Source organism: Colobus angolensis, unplaced genomic scaffold (assembly GCF_000951035.1).
Source record: "Colobus angolensis palliatus isolate OR3802 unplaced genomic scaffold, Cang.pa_1.0 Scaffold2, whole genome shotgun sequence".
Taxonomy (NCBI): Eukaryota; Metazoa; Chordata; class Mammalia; order Primates; family Cercopithecidae; genus Colobus; species Colobus angolensis.
In genome coordinates, this window is record NW_012115154.1 from 831,098 (window position 1) to 854,874 (window position 23,777).

Genomic DNA, 23,777 nt, shown 5'->3' on the forward strand with positions numbered 1-23,777 from the left:
TAGCTGGGACCATAGGCACACAACATCATGCTTGGCAATTTTTTTTATTTTTCGTATAGACAAGGTCTCGCTTTGTTGCCCAGGCTAGTCTCAAACTTCTGGGCTCAGCAAGCCTCCTGCCTCGGCCTCCCAAAGTGCTGGGATTATAGGCATGAGTGCCGTACCTGGCAGAAAAATCCCATTTTATCAAATAAAATGATATACATGAGAGAGATATGAAAAACCTGAAAGATTATGTAAGCTTAATTGTAGGTTTAATTATTGTATCTATATTATAAAAACAGCCAATAATTCCATTCCTTCTGGCAAAATTCAATATAACATTTCAATGTAACAAAATAGTGGCCGGGCACAGGGACTCACGCCTGTAATCCCAGCACTTTGGGAGGCCAAAGTGGGCGGATTGCTTGAGCTCACAAGTTTGAGACCAGATTGGGCAACATGGCAAAACCCCGTCTCTACAAAAAACACAAAAATTAGCCCGGTGTGATGGCACGTGCATATAGTCTCAGGTACTCAGGAGGCTGAAGTGGGAGGACTGCTTGAGGCCGGGAGGCAGAGGTTGTGGTGAACAGAGATCGTGCCACTGTACTTCAGCTTGAGTGACAGTGTGAGACCTATCTCCAAAAAACAAAAACAAAAAAACAAAAACAAAACAAGATAAATACTTCAAATAGAATTCAACCTGTGTTTCCAGATTCAATCCCTCTACTCTCCCTACGGCTTTCTCCCTGCAACAAGCTACCTCAAACAGCTGTACAATTATCAGCCTCCTAGAGACTGCTGCTGATAACTGATGTTTATCCTAATTTAGTATGTACATATAAATTAACACATAATATTTTACTTAATCTCCACACCTCCAAGGAAGTACAACATGAAGGCCACTTTACAGATGAGGGATCTGAGGGTCAAACAGGTCACATGATTTATCTAAGAATAAATAGCCGATACCTAGGAGGTCTAATATATGAATCCATATCTACTTGTCTGTATGTGGGAGGGCCACCCCAACACAAACCAATTGCAGGAACCTAAACAGACAAAAACCCACTCACTTGCCTAGAACTTATTTGATGAGATAATCGTAACTAGGTAAACACTGCCACCATTCCCTTTCCCAACTACGTAAAAACGATTTTCAAGCCTCTAGGTTTCTGTTTCATTGCTTGAAAAAAGTGTAATTTTATACTAGATGAATGCTAAAGTTTCAAGGAGCAGTATACTTTTGTGTGTCTATAAAATACTCCATGTCATTGACATATTATACAGGTTGTTGTATCAATATTAGTTTTAATGATACAGGCTTAAAACATTAGCAGTCTTGTTTTATTGTCTGGCAAGGCTTGAAGCACAGAATTTCATCATAATTACAGCTTCCATTTGGCCATTTCCAGAGGAATATTCGTTCAAAACTATCTTTTGCATAATTACTCTTAAATAGCTAGAGTCTAACTGATATTTCCATAAATTTAGTTACTTTATATAACTTGAGCCTCTATTCAGACTAAAATATACTTTTGTCTTTCTGGCATTGATCTTTTGGGAAATGAGTTCAGGGTCAAATCCAAATGATACATAATATAATTTTTTAATGTACCCAACAGCAGAAATGGCAGTCTCTGTCTTTAATTACACACTATTGAATTTTAACAAATAGTTCTAGGGACGACTGCCAAATTTCCACAATTTAGAGTAACTACACCATGAGAGAATAGACAGTTCACAATTTATTACGGGTTATTTTTCTTGAACTACAGAAGTGCTCATTGTAGTTCTAGTTACATTTTCATTTTAATGAAAATGAGGATAAACAGACAAGCAGACAAATCTTCTCAGCACGTGGATTGCTTGCCCAAGGAGACAACCCCTCAGTCAGTGCTGCTCTGCTCTCGCTTCCATTTCTGCTGCCCAAGTCACATCACAGACGGTCCATCAAGGCAAGGTGGAAACTACATTATGATTAAGTTCTAGAAATTCTAATATTAGGAGGTAACAAGCAAGGAGGAGTGATGAGATGTTAGAGGTAAACTGTGTCTGCTTCAGTGACTTTGGGTGTCACAAGTACCCACCATGCATAATATCTGCACACACTGTAGGTGCCCAACATCCCCTCATCATCTACAACTCATCACAAGTATTATAAACAAAACGTGGCTATCATCAAGAGAGGTATAAAGCATTATGGATGTATTTGTCAATTATACAAAACAAACAAAACTAAAGTTGGGGGAAAAAAGGTAAAACTAAGGGGATGCCCAACACAGGCAAAGCAATCTACAGAGAGAAAGCAAACATGGAGATCTCCTAGGAAGGAATGCGGTGGCAGGAGGCGGACAAGAATCTGCCATCGAGGAAGGTTAAAAGTAGCGCTGGCTGGAGGATGGTTAATTGAGTGGTACATGTACTGAAGTTTATTAATTACTAAAGTTAATTTTGAGGCAGAGCCTGGGGAAGTTGAAGTTCAAATAGTTCTAGGATAGAAGAAACATTTCTGACCTGAAACTAGAGAGTTGAAACAAGAGCACACTCGGTCTTAGAATGGAAAGTGACAGTAAACTCGTGTGACTCAACTAAACTTGCAGGAAGCTATGCCCCGGGATTCCACAGGTATAATCCACATAGCGGGCTAAGTGTGCTGGGCTGCTGTCGACACCATGGTTCAAGGCTACTTAAGAGCTACTAGTTGCCATCATAGAAAGTGTCATCACCTTTACCTGGGCTGATTTGGCTTGGCTTGTAACTTCAATTTCTGGTTATATTTCCCCACAGTATAGGGCCAACTTCTTTTCTCTGCATCCCCTCAGAGGATTAAGACCCAATTCACAGATCCTTTACAATTTCCTTACTTTCAGCACCTCTCCTATTAATTTAGCCTATATACTTAGCTGTACTAACTAATTAACTGTATCTAATCATGCCCTGTAATAAAGCTGGCTCAACTTCTCTTTAAACAAGATTCACTATTAAATAAACAATGGGTGCTTAGCTTGTGGAAGAAAACCAAGTATGAATATTGCTGAGGGAAACTTAGTTGATAATCTGTTACTTGACTCTAGTGGTTCTAAAGAAAAAATGTCAGGCTCACCTCCACCAAAAATCTTTTTAAAGAGGGAGAGGGCTGGATGCGGTGGCTCATGACTGTAATCTCAGCACTTAGGGAGGCCGAGGCAGGTAGATCACTTGAGGTCAGCTCAACACCAGCCTGGCCGACAGGGTGAAGCCCTATCTCCACAAATTAGCCAGTCATGGTGGTACACGCTTGTAATCCCAGCTACTCGGGAGGCTGAAGCAGCAGAATCATGAACTCGGGAGGTGGAGGTTGCAGTGAGCCGAGATCGTACCACTGCACTCCAGCCTGGGTGACAGAGCCAGACGCCGTCTCAAAAAAATAACAATAATTAAAAAAATAAATAAATAAAAATATAGAGGAGGAGGATGGAAAGGGGAGTGGAACCACATGGGACTGAAAGTGAAAATTTAATAGTCCACCACTGGTGACACAGAAGGAGAGGCCGTTGGTGAGGAGGAAGACAGAGGCCTGGGTGCACCAGCTAGGAATCCTGGGTCAAGTTACTCAACGTCTTTCAGCCTCAACAAATCAATTGGTTGCCTGGCGAAGAAACACCTTCCCCTAATGGTTTGTTCTAGGGACAGAATATAGTATTACGTTAATTCATTTCAAGCACTGCCTAGCTTATAATAATCCCTCAATAAATGGTGAATTTTCTTTCTTTTTTTTTTTTTGAGACGGAGTCACGCCGTGTCACCCAGGCTGGAGTGCAGTGGTGTGATCTTGGCTCAGTGAAACCTTTGCCTCCCAGGTTCAAGTGATTCTCCTGCCTCAGCCTCCCAAATAGCTGGGACTACAGACACATGCCAATGGTGGATTTTAATGATGATGGTGATGGTACTGACACTGATATTAATATTTCTTTCCCAACAATCTTGGAACAAGGATGTACACAATGCATAGTACTCATAGGCACTCTGTCACTCAAAACCAGGTTTTGGGATAATATATGAAGTTGGGCATTCTACTTAGGTTACGGATTGTGGATAAAATTGATATCATCATCATCATCATTATTCACCCTCTCCCCAGTCATGTAAAAGTAATGGACAAGAATATCACTTAGACAATAATTTGATTTATTTCAAAAGTTTGCTTGAGGAGTAGTAATTACACTGATGTTTAATTTTACATAAATAAGATGTGCTGTTGCATTAACAGCAGAAATTATCATGACTGGAGCAAAAGGACCTTCACCTAAATCTCAGAAAACCTGCAGAATAAGGTTTAACTTGAGACAAGCTGCCCACTAAGCAACCTGGAAGATGCATCTCTAGGTTACATGGCCATGTTTGACCTGCTGAAGATGCCTTCACTGTTCATTCAACAAATATTTACCAAGCACCTGCTAAGTGCCAAGCACTAGTCTAGGTACTAGCGATACAGCAGGGAACAGACAAGGTCCCTGCTTTTATAGAGTTTATGCAAACACTACAAGTCACAAGGGGACAGTGTGGTGATCGTGCCATTCCCTCTGAACTCCAGTTCTAAATGTTTTCTGAAGACAAATTAAATTACAGAGCATGTGATTACTGACCATCATCAAACTTATTCTCCAGATACAAAAGCGCACTTTCTACCCTATGTAAGTAAACCTTACTGCTTCCTCACAAAATAACAGCAAGTCCTACAGATTCTTCCTAGAGGGTCACAGAAACCTTGAGGCTCTGATGGAACAGAAGATGTTGATATCTCTTTCACATGCTCCTTCAGCACCATATCTTGGCAACCCTTGCGGGAAGATTTGTAAAGATCCACAGGGGAAATTTATCCAATTTAATTACCTTCTTACTTCATTTCATAAAAGGGAAGAATATTCTGGTTCAGACCTTCCCTTGGTGGCATTCTGCTGAAACCTATGCCTGGTTCTTCAGGCAAGTATGTACAGCTCTTGGGTTAATGGGCATGGTGCTGAATCTTGACATGGGAAGATCAAGGAGAAACCCCACTACCCACTGCTCCCAATTCTGAGGAGGCTGGAATAATGCAAGATTGAGTCAATGGACACTTAAATACAAAATGAGATACCTACTATGGGCTACAGTTTCTCAAAGGCTCTTGGAGAGGGTGAGGATTAGGAAGAGAATTCAGAGTGAGAAAGAACACCCCACCCCAGCGCACCGCACCTTTAGGACCCTGAGACAGCCTCTTCTCATCAGCCTACGCTTCTGGCACACAGTGCAAAGGGCAGCAATCCCAGGGTGCTTTCAGGTCCTCAGATGTCCTCAGATTAGGAATTCCATCAGTGAAATTCTATGGCTACTATACCTTTACATCTCAGGATGCAAGCTAAGAAGGACTAAAAAAATGTAGGTACTAGCATTATTTAGGGCACAGAAATCTCAGGTGATATACTGGGATAAATTCACAGATATATCTCAGAAGAACGATTCCATGGTTCGGGTATAATGCTGAAACATATCATGCAGTATCCTCATCCTGGAGGCTCTAAGTGCACGTAACTTCTGAGGAGGCCTGTAGAAAAGAAACCTGTTCAGCTTTGTGAAACCTAACATTCCTCAAAATTATTTGGCTATGGAACCCACCCCATTTCTGGACAAACACATCAATTTTTAAAAATTTATCCAAGGCTTAATATGTGCCAGCCATTATCACAGTGATCAAAGGGGAATGAGTTCTGGTCTTCAAAGGAATTACCTATTTAATGTTTATTTTCAGAAAGAACTACTTGAGGCAACCAATGTATTGGGGTCTTTATCTGATAATTTAACCTGATGGATCTCTCCAACCTACTAACTTTCCCTCCAAATCCCATGATCTTTAGATCTGGAAGAGACAAAGGCAGTACAAAGGTAGAGTGTTCTTCACAAAACACAGCCTCCGTGGACCCACTGCACCACTGTGTCAACCGAAAGCTCCGTGCCAGATACGAATGGGCTTTTGCGCCATGTGTATGCATCATTATATCTTTGAATAGAGCCTGGCCTACTGTAGGAGATTAATAAATGTGTTTTTGAATGAGTGGTGAATGCCAAGGACTCCCTCTAGCTCCCAAAATTCTGATGAGAATGAACACAGTTAAAATCCTATCTTAGTCTACACAGACAAATTGGATTTGGGTTTCCTTCATTAAATGCCGACCTTACTGTGCAAACCTGCTTTATATGCCAAATTCAGATGTGGGCACTTCTTATTTGATGATGTTATGAGCTAATATTATTTGCAAACGTTTTAATGACCAAATATATCTTTTTAACTGAAGCTAATGCGTTGAAACATAATCCCTTACAGAGGCACAGCTGTCTCATGGTCTGAACATAAAACTGGGATTGAAGAGCACTTTCTAACACAAGCATTGCAATTTCCTTTAAAAAATTTAATATTCATGTACTTTAATTTTTCAGTCAGTAAAATAGGGAAATATGCATTGGCTGGTCTGCCTAAATGAAGTACATTTGAAAAATGTATAAATAAACAAGATGTCAAGAAGCAAAACAATCACTAACTTTGAAATTGGATGTGAAGAAAATTCAAAGGATTTAGCCAATTTCAATCTCATACGCAGGAAACATAATGATTTCCTGGCTGTAATATTCTTATCAATAGAAAGAAAGAAGCTCAAAGAAAGCAAAGTGAGTAAATAATTGTTTTTCAAATAAAACAGCCTGCTGAGCCTTCCCAAAATGTACAGAATCTTTAAAAGTGGAACTAATTTTCCCTGGATTTCACAATGCTTTATTTCTTACCTTGTCTTTACACAGTCAAGTAGCATATCATTTTTTAAAATCATCAGGGTAAACAGATTCTAATTATTTTATTGTGTAGCCTTTCAAAAGGTAAAGGAAATGTGGAGAGCTGAGAAACTATGCAACCCATATTGTTGGCATCTCAGCACTTACGATCATTACAAGCACTCACAAAAAAGCAATGCTGGGCTTTAAAGCTGAACTGTATATTATCTCTTTCTCAGAGCCCTGGGGCTATCACTGCAAAGCACAGTAGTCCATTCTAAGCTCTGAATAAAGAAAAGGAAGAGATCATTAAGTTATAATTTCCATGCACAATTGGTACAAGTATTTCCTACCAACAGGATTAATATGAAAGCAAGATCCCAGAATAAAGCTGCTCAGCAGAGAGGATGGCAGTTTAGTGTCTTGTAAATTTGATTTCACTGAAAGCCCTGACACATCATAATAGTGAAATCCTATTTACTGTAGCAAGCAGGATGGATAATGCTATTTAATACCACTGTACTGTGTGCCATCAACTCATAGCTTTGTACTCTATGTTCTCATCTTACCTTAAGGTTAATATTTCTTGACAGCCTACATGGTAAATACAGCCCCAAATTAAGTGCTGATCCCATGATTTGCAAATCTTTCCTCTAAAGTTAGACACAGAAAAACTGACTCCGATTAAGGGGATCATTTTACCTGGATGCACTTTTAACAACTCACCCTAGAAAAAAAGTAAGTCTCATATCCCTAAAGTCAGATTTAAAAAGCAGCTCAAGGTTACCTAAACCATATTTCCAATTCGAATTTCAGAGAGGTTAACAGAAAAGCCAATGCATTTTGAGGATTTGTTGAATAATGAATTAAGGATAAGACCCTTATATCTACTATAATGTATTGATTTTTTTCCCCAGAGCACAAAGTAGGGGGGAAAAAAATCTTGCTTGCTACTTTTGGAATATCTGCAATAATAAACTTCCTTTAGGAAACCAGGTAAAGAGTGTAAAATAGTTCCATCTTTGCACCTAAGTTATAAATGTGTCAATTATGTTAACAAAAGATATGTTGATACCGGGTATTATTAATTTTTCTACCGAACAATTAACATCTAAGTGCATTTACTTAAACTATCATCACTTGTTGATGACAAAAAATTGAGAGTAACTCAATGTACACAATCCAAGCCACTTTAATAAAACCTCTGTTGCTTATGACGTTACAATTAAAAGTGGTATTAGCTTCTACTAACTTCAACATCCAAACCTGTGGACTATAGAACCTCATCTCTCGTTTCTGTAGCTCTCAGTAACTACAGAAACCACAGGGAATCTGCCCTGATCTCCACATGAATGAGGAAGCCAGTACAAAATTTCCCAGTGTCAAAGGAATAGTACATCTCTCTAGGTTGACAAGTGCAAACTAGTATAACCTACGTAGGCACCATCTACCAGGAAGTTACATTTTTAACTATTGTGTTAAATTTACTCTATCACATGGCAGGGCCAAAATGACCTAAAATCATTGGCAACTGTTTAGAAAGCATGTCCTGGGGGGAATGTCAAACGGTTTCTTAATCCCACAAACCAAGTTTAAGTAATCCATATCCAAAAAAGGATTGTTTATATTTTAGTATCTCAGATGTCAGTAGTCTAATTGTGAATCCATCCTGTATTATTCCCTTGAAAAGGCTGATCCAGCTTCACTCACTAAAATATTTTACAATGACAGACTTCATCTGGTAGTAAAAAAACATAATAATTTCTTCCCGTAAGAAGCACACTGGGCTGACAATAACCTGTTCTGTTGTCATTTCTCGTTATTATCATTGTTGGCATTATTTTTTCCCCAAGCTTCACACAGAGGAGCACAGAAGCAAAGGTACTAAATGAGAAAGAAGAAGTCACGCAATCAAAAGCCAATTAATCACACAGATGAGCCCAACACTTTATGATGCAATAAAAGACATGTCATCTGCCGTAAGTGAGAGACTTTTAAAAATTGTTCATTTGATGTAAGCATGACCTTAGAATTTAATTAGCAACTCTCTCCACAGGTGACAAACTAGTAATATACTTCTCTTCTTAGTGGCAATTTATTTTTCACCATTCTCTTTGTATTATTCTCTTTTGCTCAGCTTATATAATTCTCTCCCCATCTTAATTTTGTGGGATTTCCTGCAGTCTGTATGCAATTTGCTGCTGAAATCCAGAGGTGTCTGAAAACTGAAAGCAATCCATGCCATGCTGGCATTTATGATTCACCAGATAAGTGATACAGGGGTGTCTAAGACAAAGTTTCCGCCTTCGTGGAACTTCTACTGGATGACTGGGAAGGCAGTCATGAACAAGTTAACAAATAATGAGTAAACTAATTATAGATCTGGAAGGGTGCTTTCAAATAAATAAATAGGTTGATATGACAGAGACAGGGTTCAGAAGTCTAGTTTCTGATAGTCATTAGGAAAACCTAAAACTTGTAAGGGAGTCAGAGACAGCTATTCAGAGGTGGGAAAGAACATCCCAGGGAACAACAAAGGCAAAGATCCTGACATGGGAGAGAATTTTGAAGGATGGTATACACTTAGCAGATCTTCAATATAGTAAGCATATGATGAATAATAGATAATATGTTTATAGACAAGGAGGCATCTATTGGACTATATGCCATGGAAAACTAGCCTAATAAAACAAGTCTTCCATTTTTTTTTTACATACAGCACATAGAACAATATTTTAAGTGGCCAATCTTACAAACGTATCTTCATATTTAGGAATGCAAATAAATTGTAAATGCAGTGGGGGAGGTACAGGGAAGAGTTCTCAAAGCAAAAATGCATGCCACATCACTGGGTTATTCAACATTGTGTTATACCTAACTAAACTTTCTGATTTCCCTCAGCTCCTCAAGCCAAGAGAGCTTCAGGCTGAGCCAAACCCCATCATTCTCAGGAAAGCCAAGAGCAAAGTGGATTCCATAGAGCAAATCAATTCAAATTCATAATTGAGAAGTTATACATGCAAAACACATTATCGAACAGCTCAAGTCTTCAACATGTCCTGGGGAGACAAGGCCCTTCATCCTGGAAGACCCCTGGGAGACTGTGGGTTCTGCCCTCTCTGACACGATAACCATGGTCCTTCCCCTCACTTCCCTCCCACAGGACCAACAGATGCCTGAAAAATACACATTCTCCTGAAGAACACGCAACGATCCAGACTCTGATGAAATAACTATCAAAACACTTTGTCAAAAGTTAAAAAAAAAAAGTTTGCTTTCTTTCCAGAAGATGGAAAGAGATGAAAAGATGGAAAGCAGTATTATCAAAGTATGAGCAAGTGAATGAAGACCTCAAGAAGAAATTTTTAAGCTGCTTTAATGACTACAAATTTCTTATTTCAATGTGAAAGAAGCACAACTAGATATTAAAATAACTCTTAGGGGTATCATGCTGTAATCGCTAGGTAATAAGACCTTATTCATTCCTTGTTGGTCAAATTTTCCCAGGAAATGCCAAATTCCGGGGAGAAAATTATTCATTTTTGAATGCCTAACACTTTTAGGTTATGAGGTAGCATTAATTAAATTATAACATCAGGACCTAAAAAGTTGTATTAGAAACTGGGAAGAGCTAACTTGAATGACCCAAAGAACTAACACTACAATCAGAGGATTTACATACAGAATGAACATCTTCAACTTAGTACTAGACAGCAGATAAATGCTTAAGCATGGAACATGGCTCAAATCCAGATCTATCATATTTTGGCTGTATGTTCTTAGGTGAATTACTTTAAGCCTTCACCTAAGCAATAGGGTGCACAGCCACACAGGGTTGTTGGTGAGTATAAAATGAGACAATCCATGCAAAGTGCCAATCACGATGTAAATGCTCAATAAATGTTATCACCAGCTATGTTAATGAGGATGCTATAAACAATAACAAAGTATTCAAAGTTAAACTTGACTTTCTCCCAGGATAGAATTAAATTATGAATTTAAATGGTTAGTGAAAAAAGATACTAAAATATTTGTGTGTATTTTAAAACCATACACTAATTGCATAAACACGACTTCATAGTATAAGCTTAGAAAATCTAGAATTCATTCACTGTGCTACTTGTAGAAAATACAGAAATATGCAAGTTATGGAACCTCAAAAACCAAAGAAAAAAAATAGAAAATACAGAAATAAGAAAATGAGCTCTGTGTCCTCAGGACTGTGCAAGATAAACACACACAACTTATCACAAATATTATAAACAAAATGTGGCTATCATAAAGAGGTATAAAACATTATGGACATATTTGTCAATTATACCACAAACAAAAATAAAGTTGGGAAAAAAATTAAAAATAAAGTTGGGAAGACAAAAAAAAAAAACAGAATTCCTTGAGAGACTTGGAGACTACTTCTTAGAAACACTTAAGAACCTTCTCTTTGACAGCTGTTCTCAGCTTCCTCTCATCAAATCACCAACCAGGAATTAATACTATCTATGTCTCTTATACCAATACTCAGGAATTAATACTCTCTAAGTATCTTTCAATTAGGCAAAACGCCTGAATGTGATATCTCTAATGTTCACAGAGATGCCACTGATAACTTAGCAACATTTGGCTATGAAATAAGGACTTAAAAAATCTTTTCAAATGGCTTTGACCTTCTCTCTCAGTAAAGTGTCGCTGCTTTTGAAAACTGGTTTTAAAGAGGGTGAAATCAGTGTCCAGTTAAATTACACTTATTACTCCTAACAAGTTAGTGAAAGAAGAAAATTATCTCAGACTCCTGGGTGCAGTGGCCAATATAAATACCTGGGTGGAGGGGGTTCCATTCACACATGGGAATTATCTAATTAACAAGGAGTTTATTAAAATAGATCCAAGAAGCAAATCAAGCTGTATTGCAGAACTAAATGTACTTCACATGTTTAGTGCACTTTGATTTATACTCTCAAAAGAAATTTGCATCAAGCCAATATAAATGAATAGTTCAAGTCATCAAAAAGTGATAATGTGTACAATTGCTGTGTTAGTTAATCTAGTTGCTGTGCAGATGGTAAGGTTATCTTAGGAATCTCCCTCAGAATGATTCTGCAAAGGACTCATTGATGCTACACCCCTCTCCATTAATGATACACCATCTGGTATCTACTTTATAGTTTCATCACTTCATTTGGTTAAAAGAGGAAAGATATGTGCTTATGTCCACTTTTAAACCACAGGCAACCTTGATTTCCTAGTAAGTTAGATGATTCTGCAAGTTATATTAATACTAGAATCATTATTTCTTACAATACAAATTAATGGATTCAGCATTTTTATACTAATACAAAAGTGTATGCAGAATTCCTAACAGAAACAGTTAGATTTTGTAATTTTCACTGCCATCGTAATACAAAAGAAAATCCCTTTACAATCTTTTGCATTATGCCTAGAAAATGCTTCATCATTAGAGACCTAAATGTCTCTCACATATTCCTGGAAGAAATCCAAAGTGACAAAATTCAACTTGGGTACTTTGAGAATGACAGTGACAAAAACAGGACTGTACAGAAATGGGCAAAAGACACAAGGAAGTTGAATAATATTAATTTTATGATTATCATTATCTTATACACAATGGAAAGTAAGCAGATATTCTTTCATGGCGACAGCTGATATCTGTTAAGCTCTTTCCAGCTTTCAAGGGGCTTGTACACACTCATCTGATCTACCCCCCATCACCATGAAGATGAGCAAGGAACAGAGTATATCCCCATTTTGCAGATAAAGAACCAGACACCACTAGATGACAAAAGCATGCCTTCTGACTCCTTGTCTAACATTCTTTCTATCACATATTACTTACTGTGGAGTTACTGAGTATTAAGTAACAGTAGTGTACATATTCCACCTTAGCATTCTAAGCTTACTGGTGCGTCTCAGATTTCAGTTTCAACTGCAGGCTAACTACTTTCCAGCCTGATCTTCAAAAAGGAAAACAATATATTCTGCATATATATAATTTGATCTTATCATATCGTGTCTATCTAATCTTCTACCACTTGTTCTACTTCATGCCAAAATGCCTAACAGTTTATTTGTTGAGAAGTTGTTGAGCAGGTAAGTTCAATCTGCCAGAAACAAATCCTCTCAGACACTTGTACCAATCAAACTGGTGAGTCTATGAGAAATGGGAGAATATTTGTCAGTGCCTTTTCTTGAACCTGACAATAATTAAAGGCAAGTTTATAAGGTACCTAACATAGTAAAACCTGACGGCAAAGAAAACTGTCATTGGGTGAGGAAAAGCAGGTGCCGGGTACATCATCTCAAAAACTTTCACTTGCACTCATTTAACATTTCCTAACTCTGAAATGGTTTGGCTCTGTGTCCCCACCCAACTCTCATCTCGAACTGTAATGCCCACATGCTGAGGCAGGGACCTGGTGGGAGGTAACTGCATCATGGGTGTGGTTTCCCCAGGCCGTTCTTGTGGAAAGTGAGAGAGTTCTCAGATCTGATGGTTTAAAAGTAGTTTCCCCTGCACACGCTCTCTCTCCTGCCACTGCGTGAAAAAGGTGCCTGCTTCCCTTTCACCTTCTGCCATAATTGTAAGTTTCCTGAGGCCTCCCTAGCCACGGAGAACTGTGAGTCAATTAAACTTCTTCCCTTCATAAATTACCCAGTCTCAAACAGCTCATTACAGCAGTGAGAAAACAGACTAACACAAACTCTAAGCCATGTACAATGCTCTAGGTATAGAAGTAAAACAATTAGTGGGTGAATGGTTACTCTGGGCTACACACTATTACAGCTGCTTTATGAGTATTGGCTCATTTAACAAATTAGTGAGGTGAGCACTATTAAATCATCACTTAATATATGAAACAACTGAGAGGTAAAATAAGATGCTCCACATTACACAGCAGGGAAATGCCAGGTCAGAAATTTGAATCCAAGGCATCTGACATCAGAGGCTTGTGCTCTAAATCCGAGTTCTGCCCACAACCAGGGGGCCAAATCAGGCCCAGTTCCTGTTTTTGGTTTTACATTTTTAAATGGTTGAAAAAAAATTTAAGCAAAGTTTTGTGATGTGTGAAAACCATACAAACTTCATACTTCAGGGTCCCTCAGTTAGAACAGGGCCACACTCAATCATTTACAGGTGGCTTTCTCTGATTCCACATTACAAAGGTAGAGTTGGGTAGCTGCACAGAAACCAAATGTGGTGTGCAAAGCCTAAAATATTTACTATTTGGCCCTTCACAGGAAAAATTCCTGACATTCTCTAAACCATTCCATTTTATGCCTATTTAACATCTCTACTTCAATGTCTGAAATGTCCCAAGCTTAACATATCCATAATGAAACTCCTGATTTCCTCTACAACCAACATCCCAATCCATATTTTTTTTTTTTTTGAGACGGAGTCTCGCTCTGTCGCCCAGGCTGGAGTGCAGTGGCCGGACCTCAGCTCACTGCAAGCTCCGCCTCCCGGGTTCACGCCATTCTCCTGCCTCAGCCTCCCGAGTAGCTGGGACTACAGGCGCCCACCACCTCGCCCGGCTAGTTTTTTGTATTTTCATTTTTTTAGTAGAGACGGGGTTTCACCGTGTTAGCCAGGATGGTCTCGATCTCCTGACCTCGTGATCCGCCCGTCTCGGCCTCCCAAAGTGCTGGGATTACAGGCTTGAGCCACCGCGCCCAGCCCCCAATCCATATCTTAAGAATCTTCCCCTGTGGAAAAAACCTTCCAGTTATAAAAGCCATAAACCTAGAGTTTGAGTCTTTTCTTTCTTCACTCACGTTCAAAGCCATCAGCAAATCTGGTCAGTTCTACCTTTAAAATACTGAACCACATTTCATTACTTCCCCTGCCGGCACTCAGACGCACACCAGTCATTCCTTTTCCGAATTACTGCCATAATTTCTTACTAATTCTCTGTTGCTTCAACTCTTGCCCAAGACAGCATACAGAGGGCTTGTCTGTTCCCAAATCCCCCAGCCTTCCCAAACATGCCAAGTTCACGCCTGCTTCATGGTTTTGGCAATGGTTTGCTTCCCTATTACCACAGGCCTCTTCCCAAATGTCATCTCAACAGAGAGATCTTCCCTCTCTACCCAACTCCATGCCTAAACCCCAGCCCTGGGACTCTCTTTTCCCATTTTATTCCTCTCGAAATTATCATAACCTTCCATACAATATGTATTCTGGTTTTAAATTGAATTTAAGCTCCAGGAAGACAGATGTTTACCTCATTTTCTTCACTAGTACAAAGCTGCTGGCACAAGACCAGGGCCAAACATATATTAGGTGCTTAAGTAAATATCTGCTAAATGAATCAGAAAATGCTCCCTACATTCAAGAGGTACTCAGTTCGGTAACATACGGAGACAGTAAACACATTTAACACACACATAACTGTACTGAGTGAGGGTTAATATTGTATTTCTTATTTTTTCTTATTTTCTTATCAAATAACATTTTCAACAAATAAAATTTTGAGAGTTTCATTCAAAAAGAAAAAGAGAGCTCAATCTGCAACCTCATGGTCTATTAATCTAGATAACCAATTAATCTAGATAACCAATCTACTTTATTGAAGAGGGCACTGATAAGGTGCTCAAACTCTCACTCTTAAACTCACTGCCTTCTTTTGTCCATCTCTGTCCAATGCTAGACCCATGCTGACTTGACACCCTATCTCTTTTTCCTTTCTCCTAACTCATGTTTAACTTCTACTATTCAGCTCCTATCCACCTCTCCTGAAGGAGACATTCATTTCTTAACTACAAATGCAGTGAAACTGAGTTTTCAGAAAGAAGATATACCCTGCCAGGCACCAGTGGCTTATGCCTGTAATCCCAGCACTTTGGGAGGCTGAAGCAGGCAGATCACTTGAGGCCAGGAGTTCAAGACCAGCGTGGCCAACATGGTGAAACCCTATCTCTAATAAAAATACAAAACTTAGCCAGGCATGGTGGTGCACGCCTGTAATCACAGCTCTCAGGAGGCTAAGGCATGAGAATCGCTTGAACCCGGGAGGCAGAGGTTGCAGCGAACCAAGATCACACCACTGCACTCCAGGGTAGGTGACAGAGTGAGATTCCATCTCAAAAAGAAAAAAGCAAAAAAATAAAAGATAAAGGAAAATAAATATATCCTTTAAAACGCTACCATTTTTAGGAGTGTACTAAAGTTTAGTCAACGTTTGGGGGATATAAGAGTAGGAGTGTACTGTCTGACCTGGAGGCAATGTAGATTCTAAACATATAAAAAAGTATTTGCATTTGGTAGGTCCCAAAGTGGTAAAATGCATCAGTGAACAAATAATGCAACCATTCCAAAGTGACCAAAGAAAAAATGACATTGTTACAGAGGATGAACTACCTACCTGCCTGCTTTGCTTCTTCACTTCCTGGTCACTTTACAACCAGGAAAAGCAGTTGAAGTTCTAATTAATTAATTTTTAAATAAATATACAAGAAAGCAGCAGATGTGGTAATAGAATCAATGACAAAAAATAGTCATACCCTCTCCTCCAGTCTAGCCAGCTGTTCTTTGTAGAATGCATCCTGCTTCTTTAGCACTCGGTCTTTCTCTTCCAGCTGCCTAGCCTAAAAAAAGAAATGAGGAATATACTATATCAAGAAAAAGCAGCAACAGCAAAGCAAAAGTCAAGAATAAATTGCATTAGAAATAAGAATACAAATCTGAAGATTTTTGCAATCTATTAGGTCTCTGCCATAGAAAAACATTAAGATGATGATTGCTGTATTTAAATGTAAAGAATAAGTCCGCATTGTATTTTTCACTGTAACAGCTGTGTCCTATTTTGTCCAAATATATTTGGAAACGTCAGAATACAGCACATAACAGACTCTTATTTAACTTCCCTATCGAAGAGTAATTTCAAGGACTAATATTTTGTACAACAAAACTTTAATTTTATCCTGGGCATAAGATACATGGCTCTTAACCTTTTTTGAACAAAAAAGTAATGCCTAAATAACATTTTGCACATAAATCTTGTTTAAGAACAGTTAATTACCTGCAAATAAATACATACATTGTTCTATTTCCCTTTATGTAAAGAATTAATTGTTATGGAAGAGTGGAAACAAAAACTACTATATTTGTTTATTTCAATAATTCAAAATAATAATAATAAATAACAATATTTCAAAAACTTTAGTTATTGCACTTTCAATTCACAAGATTTTTTAAAATAAAATCTAAGCAAGTCAAATATTTTTGGTTCTTTAAAAAATGATGAAGATGGCTACTTATGGATATTTTTCAAGATTTGTAAAAAAATATATATATATTTCTCAAATTAAGGTTGGTATCTTGAATATTATGTTTAATTGGCCTTTATTTCTGAGGGATGAGACTTTCCTATATCACTCTGAGTTAGATTTTGTTTTCAACATATTTTTTGCTCAGTGAATGCTGAATATATGCCTGACTATAACTTATAAGAAAGTGTGTGTGTGTGTGTGTATATATATATAGTATCCAGCCATCCATTAACAAGTATATATTTAGGCATTCCCATCCTTGTGCTACTTCACCAAAATTCTTTCGCTAAATGACCAAGTATTGCCTATTTCAGATGTTAAGGTGCCTGTCTACTCGACTATCTGCTTAGTTTAGGTGAACTACTTGCACATTTATAGGTTGCTGTTTTGCTACTTACTTTGTCTTCAATATCCTGCAGCATGTTAAAAATAAAATAAACAAACAGTTATTTAACAACGTAAGTACTGTTTTTTCCTAATTTCACACACATACAAAATCTGACGGATAATATTTAAAATGCAAGTCAAAGAAGGTAATGGGGAAAAATAAAAAGGAAATGCTTACTTAACTTGAGACACATTTTAATGTCACTATGCTGTTACAGTTTGAATAGAAGATTCAATGAAAAGTACATGCTGCTTGGAAGCATATGAATAAATAAAAACAAATACAACGTTAAGATTAGATTAAAGTACACCCATATACAAGTACATAATCTATGGCTCCCTGCTACAGCACAGTAAAAATTTCATTAGACTGTTAGGAATATGAAACAAAAAGTAAACAAATTTCAAATCTAATATACATGACTACATAATCTAAAGAGAAAAGACCTCTCTAAATTCAACATAAAAACCCAAAATATAGGCCGGGCGCGGTGGCTCAAGCCTATAATCCCAGCACTTTGGGAGGCCGAGATGGGCGGATCACGAGGTCAGGAGATCTAGACCATCCTGGCTAACACGGTGAAACCCCGTCTCTACTAAAAAATACAAAAAAAAAAAAAAACTAGCCGGGTGAGGTGGCAGGCGCCTGTAGTCCCAGCTACTCGGGAGGCTGAGGCAGGAGAATGGCGTGAACCCGGGAGGCGGAGCTTGCAGTGAGCTGAGATCCGGCCACTGCACTCCAGCCTGGGTGACAGAGCAAGACCCCGTCTCAAAAAAAAAAACCCAAAATATAAATAAAGAAAATGAAAAAGAATAGACTCATAAGAAACTCCATAAAACAAAAGCACTATAAAATCCAAAGAAGCAGCAAGTAACAAAAAGAGGAAAAGAAATCCCAACATATAACTGGAAGAGTTAACGTTATTAACATACAGAGAACTTAAAAAAGAAGCCTCATCCCCCAACTCCTCTCCCCGTCAAAAAAAAAAAAAAAAGCAAGAAATATACACAAACAATATAAACTAGAAATTAACACACAAAAAAATACGAATAAAAAACACATGAAAAAAATCCAACCCCACAGTAAATCAGATAGTACAAATTAAGTTAATACGGTGTCTAATATTATTCATTCACCAACTAACAAAAATGTAAAATAAAAATACTCAGTATTGGCAAGGATATAAGAAAACAGGCTCTCCTATACACTGCTGGTCAGAATATAAATTGGTATACACATTTTATAAATCAACCAGATAAAATTAACAAGTCTTTAAAACGTACATATGCACTGAGACCTAAAAACGCTACTTACGGTATTTTCTTAAGTACTATATGCAAAGATGTTCATCATAGGGCTTTTTAGACTTCATTATAAGGTTGTTTAGAATTGTAGAGAAACAAAAACAAACCAATCCAATGGCTAAATAAAACATGTTCTCAGAGTATACCAAGTAAAAAAGAAAAAAGCTATATAAACCAAGAGGCAGTATAACCTCTTTTTTGTAGGGAAGACGAAGAGAAAAAACAAAAACAAAAGACCAAAAAAAAAAAAAACAAAAAAACAGAAGGATATTTAACAAAATGTCAACAGAGGTTACAGCAGAATGGTAGACTTATGGGCGGTATCTATTTTCTTATTTTTGCCTCTTTATATGTTCAGAATGAAAAACAAACATAATAGTCAAGGGGCAAAAGGAAGAAATTTTTTAAGGTGAGGAAATGAATGGGTTTCTTGATTGTGGTGGTGGTTACATAATTATACGCACTTGTCAAAACTCATAGAATTGTATATCAGAAAGAATGAATTTAACTACATAAATTTAAAAAATGAATATAAATTAAGCATACTAAAATTTATAATAATAACAATAAATGTGTGAATGTATGTATAAATCATTATTATCATTAATTTTCTTATGTGGCCAATTTGACTTCCAGGCATTCAATCCTAGCAAATATTAAAACAAAAGAGTATTTACATCTAAGAAAATGCAACGAGCATTATTTAAAGCAACAACTAAGAATGAACAATACAGGTTTGGGTAAACAAGAATCTGGCAATAGGATACTGATTATAAAGATTTTGATCCAGCCATATAATCAAACAGTAAGAGTCCTTGAAAGCTGATATCTTAATAGAAAATTAATTTTTTAAAACTGAAAATGTTAAGTGAGAAAAAAACACGTCATAAAATAGCATGTGCCCTAAGCTCCTAATTTTGCATGAGAAATGGGGGAGGGAGGAGCAGAAGGGAGGGACAGAGAAGATGGAGTACTTGTTTATATTGACATGGAAAAAAGTGTAAAGTATGGTAAGATGTTATAGTAGTTATGACATATGTAGCGGGATATATTATTTGGACTGTTTCTTATTTTCTATAATGAACAGTTATTACTTCTGTAATCAGAAAAAAAAATCTTTTAAACACCAATATTACACATTTACACTTGACTATGAGAAGGAAATAAAGCATTGAGGGCATCTAAAAGAGTGAACTATTAAATAATTATATTAACAATTCAAAAAATTTGTTTTAACAACTTGAACAGTTATAGATAGCATGGAAATTGTATTGCCTACTAAATCCTGAATGTATCAGCACCTGGTTTTCTCCCCCATTCAATATATGGCATTATCTACACTGGATATTAAAACACTCATACTAGGTAATGTTCCTTTTGTTCACAGAGTGAGATTTTTTAAAATGCAAAGAAATCATAATGGATATTCCATTATCATTATTTAGAAAACACTAAGAGTATTCAACACTTGAGCCTACTGAGGACACTGCATCAATCAACAAATTTAATTCTGAGGAGCTGATTACAACTTAAATAAAGGATGTGCAGATATATGCTCACTCACTTTTCTAAGACATGATCCTTGAAAAAGTTTAAAATAACACATCCAAAGCTCAGATGCGTACACTAAAGACCAAAGAGGGGAATATTTCCTAAGACCCAACACCACCAAATTATAGGCCAGCAGCACACATCTTTCCCTGGACTGCAAACAGAATCAATAGTTTGAGATCCACTGGGAAGAATAACAAAGTAAGAAACATGGCCACAACACTTTAATAGCACATTGCTTTGAAACAGTTAATATGATGCTAGGAGGAAAAGTCACACGATATGAATCCTGAAACTTAAATAAGCCTAGAATACATTGACTAAGCTAATAGCTGCTGAGGATGGGGAGTCACATTCAACTTTAAAAAAGTACTAAACCTACTGCAAGGAAATAAAACTCCGTGGAGCTCTCTAACAGAGAATCATTGTAAATGAACAAATAAAAACAAAGAGGATTACAACATTATTTATTGATATAGAACCATATCTTGGGAAAAAAATAATATAAAACATCTTCCCCATCTACTATTTGCTATTCCTAGAAGAAATATGTATAGAATAGTTTTCAGATCTTGCCAGATTTGGGATAATGTGACTGGACTTGAAAATGTGACACAATGTACTTAAGTGGATCATTATGGAAAACTAGAGTATCCCATAATGCCAGAACACAAAGAAAATATGGAAATCAAGTTCAAGGAACCCAACACGAACATTTTGATGTCTTAACTTGGTGTTGATAGCTAGATTAAAAGTGAAGTACATATGTTTACTTCCTTAAAGACTTGTCTCTTTTCAGAATGGACTTGAAGGTGCTTTACAACAAGGGGTATAAAAAAGTTTATACAAAAAAGTCCTTTACAACAAGGGGATTATGAATATAACATACTGTGCTGATAGGAACTTTACCTTCCCATGAATAGTCCAGGCTAAATCTTCAGAGCACAAACTTTTCGGCATTACTACACCCTTTTAACCCTTGTTGCTCCTGGGGACTCAGGTGTGGCACCAACTGCACGGCACTGGGAACTCGGTGACATCACAATCACTTGGCACAGATAATGAAATGTTACTTTGTATATCAAGCACAAGGCATGTTAAAGCAAGGTTCTATGCTATGGGAAAGCTTGTATATTTTAAATGACAAAGTTTCCTGAAATGTCAGTATTCAATTTTTAATAGTTCAGTGTAAAAAACAAAGCAGGTACCTACTCAACTTTCCATGAGATAACACTACGAAGCCAGAGATTACCAGGATTTAGAAAAGACAACAATGCTCTAACAACATAAACAGGACATCCCTATAACTATATATCCTTTTATTCTAAATCTTTTAACAATCTGAAGCATACATATAAAGAACTGAGAAAGATTAATCTTTCACTATGATATGGATAATCTACGGTAGGCAAAATCTATTTTACAACTCACATAGGCAGATGAGCAAATAAGAGTAGGAAAAAGACCTTTATTTATTGTCAAAACTACATATGAGGTGCAATATATACGAACGTAATAAAATTATATGCTGACATAAAACAGAAAAAGAACAAATATCAAAGGAGGCTGAACCATAAACTTGTAAGGTAATACTGCATTTAGAAGCTGTAAAACATGATCACTGTGGGTATCAATTAGCCATAACAGAATTAAAGTAGCCATGTATTCAATTAATTGAATTCTAGACTTTCGTTAGGAGAAATTACATAGGGTTCACTGAGTCTTTACCAAGTGGCATTAATAAACAAAGAATTATACTTCCAGCACTGTTTTCCAAACCATACCAGAGGGTGACCTTCAGTAGGGTAACTCATCTAGGTGAACTTAAAGGATGTCCAACCTATTATACTTTTCTTTTCTTTTTTTTTTTTTTTTGAGACGGAGTCTCGCTCTGTCGCCCAGGCTGGAGTGCAGTGGCTGGATCTCAGCTCACTGCAAGCTCCACCTCCTGGGTTTATGCCATTCTCCTGCCTCAGCCTCCCGAGTAGCTGGGACTACAGGCAACCGCCACCTCGCCTGGCTAGTTTTTTGTATTTTTTAGTAGAGATGGGGTTTCACCGGTTTAGCCAGGATGGTCTCGATCGCCTGACCTCGTGATCCGCCCGTCTCGGCCTCCCAAAGTGCTGGGATTACAGGCTTGAGCCACCGCGCCCGGCCCCTATTATAGTTTTCAATGAGGCATAAGCATCAGCTATAAGCAGACCCCAGCTTGAAATGTTAAACTGCACTGATGTCCACTAATGCTATAACACCTAATGTAAGGTGAACATAGACCAGAGAGATGAAAGACAAAAGTCCATTCTTCCAATATACTTCCTTATCTGGAGTCTGGAACTCAAACCCAAGCATCCAGGATTAGATTAGGGCAGTTGGTGTTGGCGTTTGTTTTGTCTTCCCCTTCTCAGAGTTTCAAGAGCCCTGATTGACATTTTAAACTTTTTCATACTAATAACATACCGAAAACAGTCAACTGATTATGTCCTTTGCCACACAGGGGTATGATACGGTTTGGCTCTGTGTCCCCACCCAAATCTTATCTTGATCTGTAATCCCCATAATCCTCACATGTGGAGGGACGGAACAAATGGGAGGTGACTGGATCATAGGGGAGGATCCCCCTGCTATTCTTGTGATAGCGAGTGGGTGCTCACAAGATCTGATGGTTTTATAAGTGTTTAATGGTTCCTCCTTCACACGCTCTTTCACTCTCTGGATGCCTTGTGAAAACGGTTCCTGCTTTCCCTTTGCCTTCCACCATGATTGTAAGTTTCCTGAGGCCTTCCCAGGAAGTGCAACTGTGAGTTAATTAAATCTCTTTCCTTTATAAATTACCTACTCTCGGGTAGTATCTTTATAGCAGTGTGAAAATGAAATAATACAGTTAACTGGTACCAAGGTAGTGGGGCACTGCTATAAAGATACAGAAAATGTGGAAGCAAGTTTGTAACTGGGTAATGGACAGAGGTTGGGACAATTTGGAGATCTCAGAAGATGACAGGAAGATATGGAAAAGTTTGGAACTTCTGAAAGACTTGTTGAACAGTTTTGACCAAAATGCTGATAGTGATATGGACAATGAAGTCCAGGCTGAGGTGGTCTCAAGACAGAGATGAGGAACGTACTGGGAACTGGAGCAAAGGTGACACTTGCTATGGTTTAGCAAAGACACTGGTGGCATTTTGCCCCTGCCCTAGAGAACTGTGAAACTTTGAACTTGAGAGAGACATGAAATTGGAACTTATGTTTAAAAGGGAAGCATGGCATAAAAGTTTGGAAAATTGGCAGCCTGACCATGCAGTAGAAAATAAAAACCTATTTTTCTGGGGAGAAATTCAAGCCAGCTGAAAAGATTTGTAAGAGTAACAAGGAGCTGAATGTTAATCACCAAGACAATGGGCAAAATATCTCCAGGCCATATCAGAGGCCTTCACAGCAGCCCCTCCCATCATAGGCCCAGAGGCCTAGGAGGGAAAAACGTTGCC

At 37.8% G+C, this 23,777-nt stretch overlaps 1 protein-coding gene across 6 annotated transcripts in view; it reads right to left on the reverse strand.

Annotated features, from left to right (window-relative positions):
• CHCHD3 (coiled-coil-helix-coiled-coil-helix domain containing 3) overlaps positions 1 to 23,777 on the reverse strand; it is a 298,333-nt gene that overhangs the window by 83,872 nt on the left and 190,684 nt on the right. For 4 of the 6 annotated variants that reach the window (XR_001001671.1, XM_011941215.1, XM_011941217.1 and 1 more), the window contains one exon: positions 16,285 to 16,368. Coding sequence is in view for 5 of the 6 variants with exons in the window: in XM_011941215.1 (XP_011796605.1) it covers positions 16,285 to 16,368 (84 nt within the window). In the remaining variant the exon portion in view is untranslated. Of the gene's footprint in view, positions 1 to 16,284; positions 16,369 to 17,450; positions 17,466 to 23,777 lie in introns of all 6 variants that reach the window. The other 2 variants (XM_011941214.1, XM_011941212.1) reach the window with 1 other exon arrangement.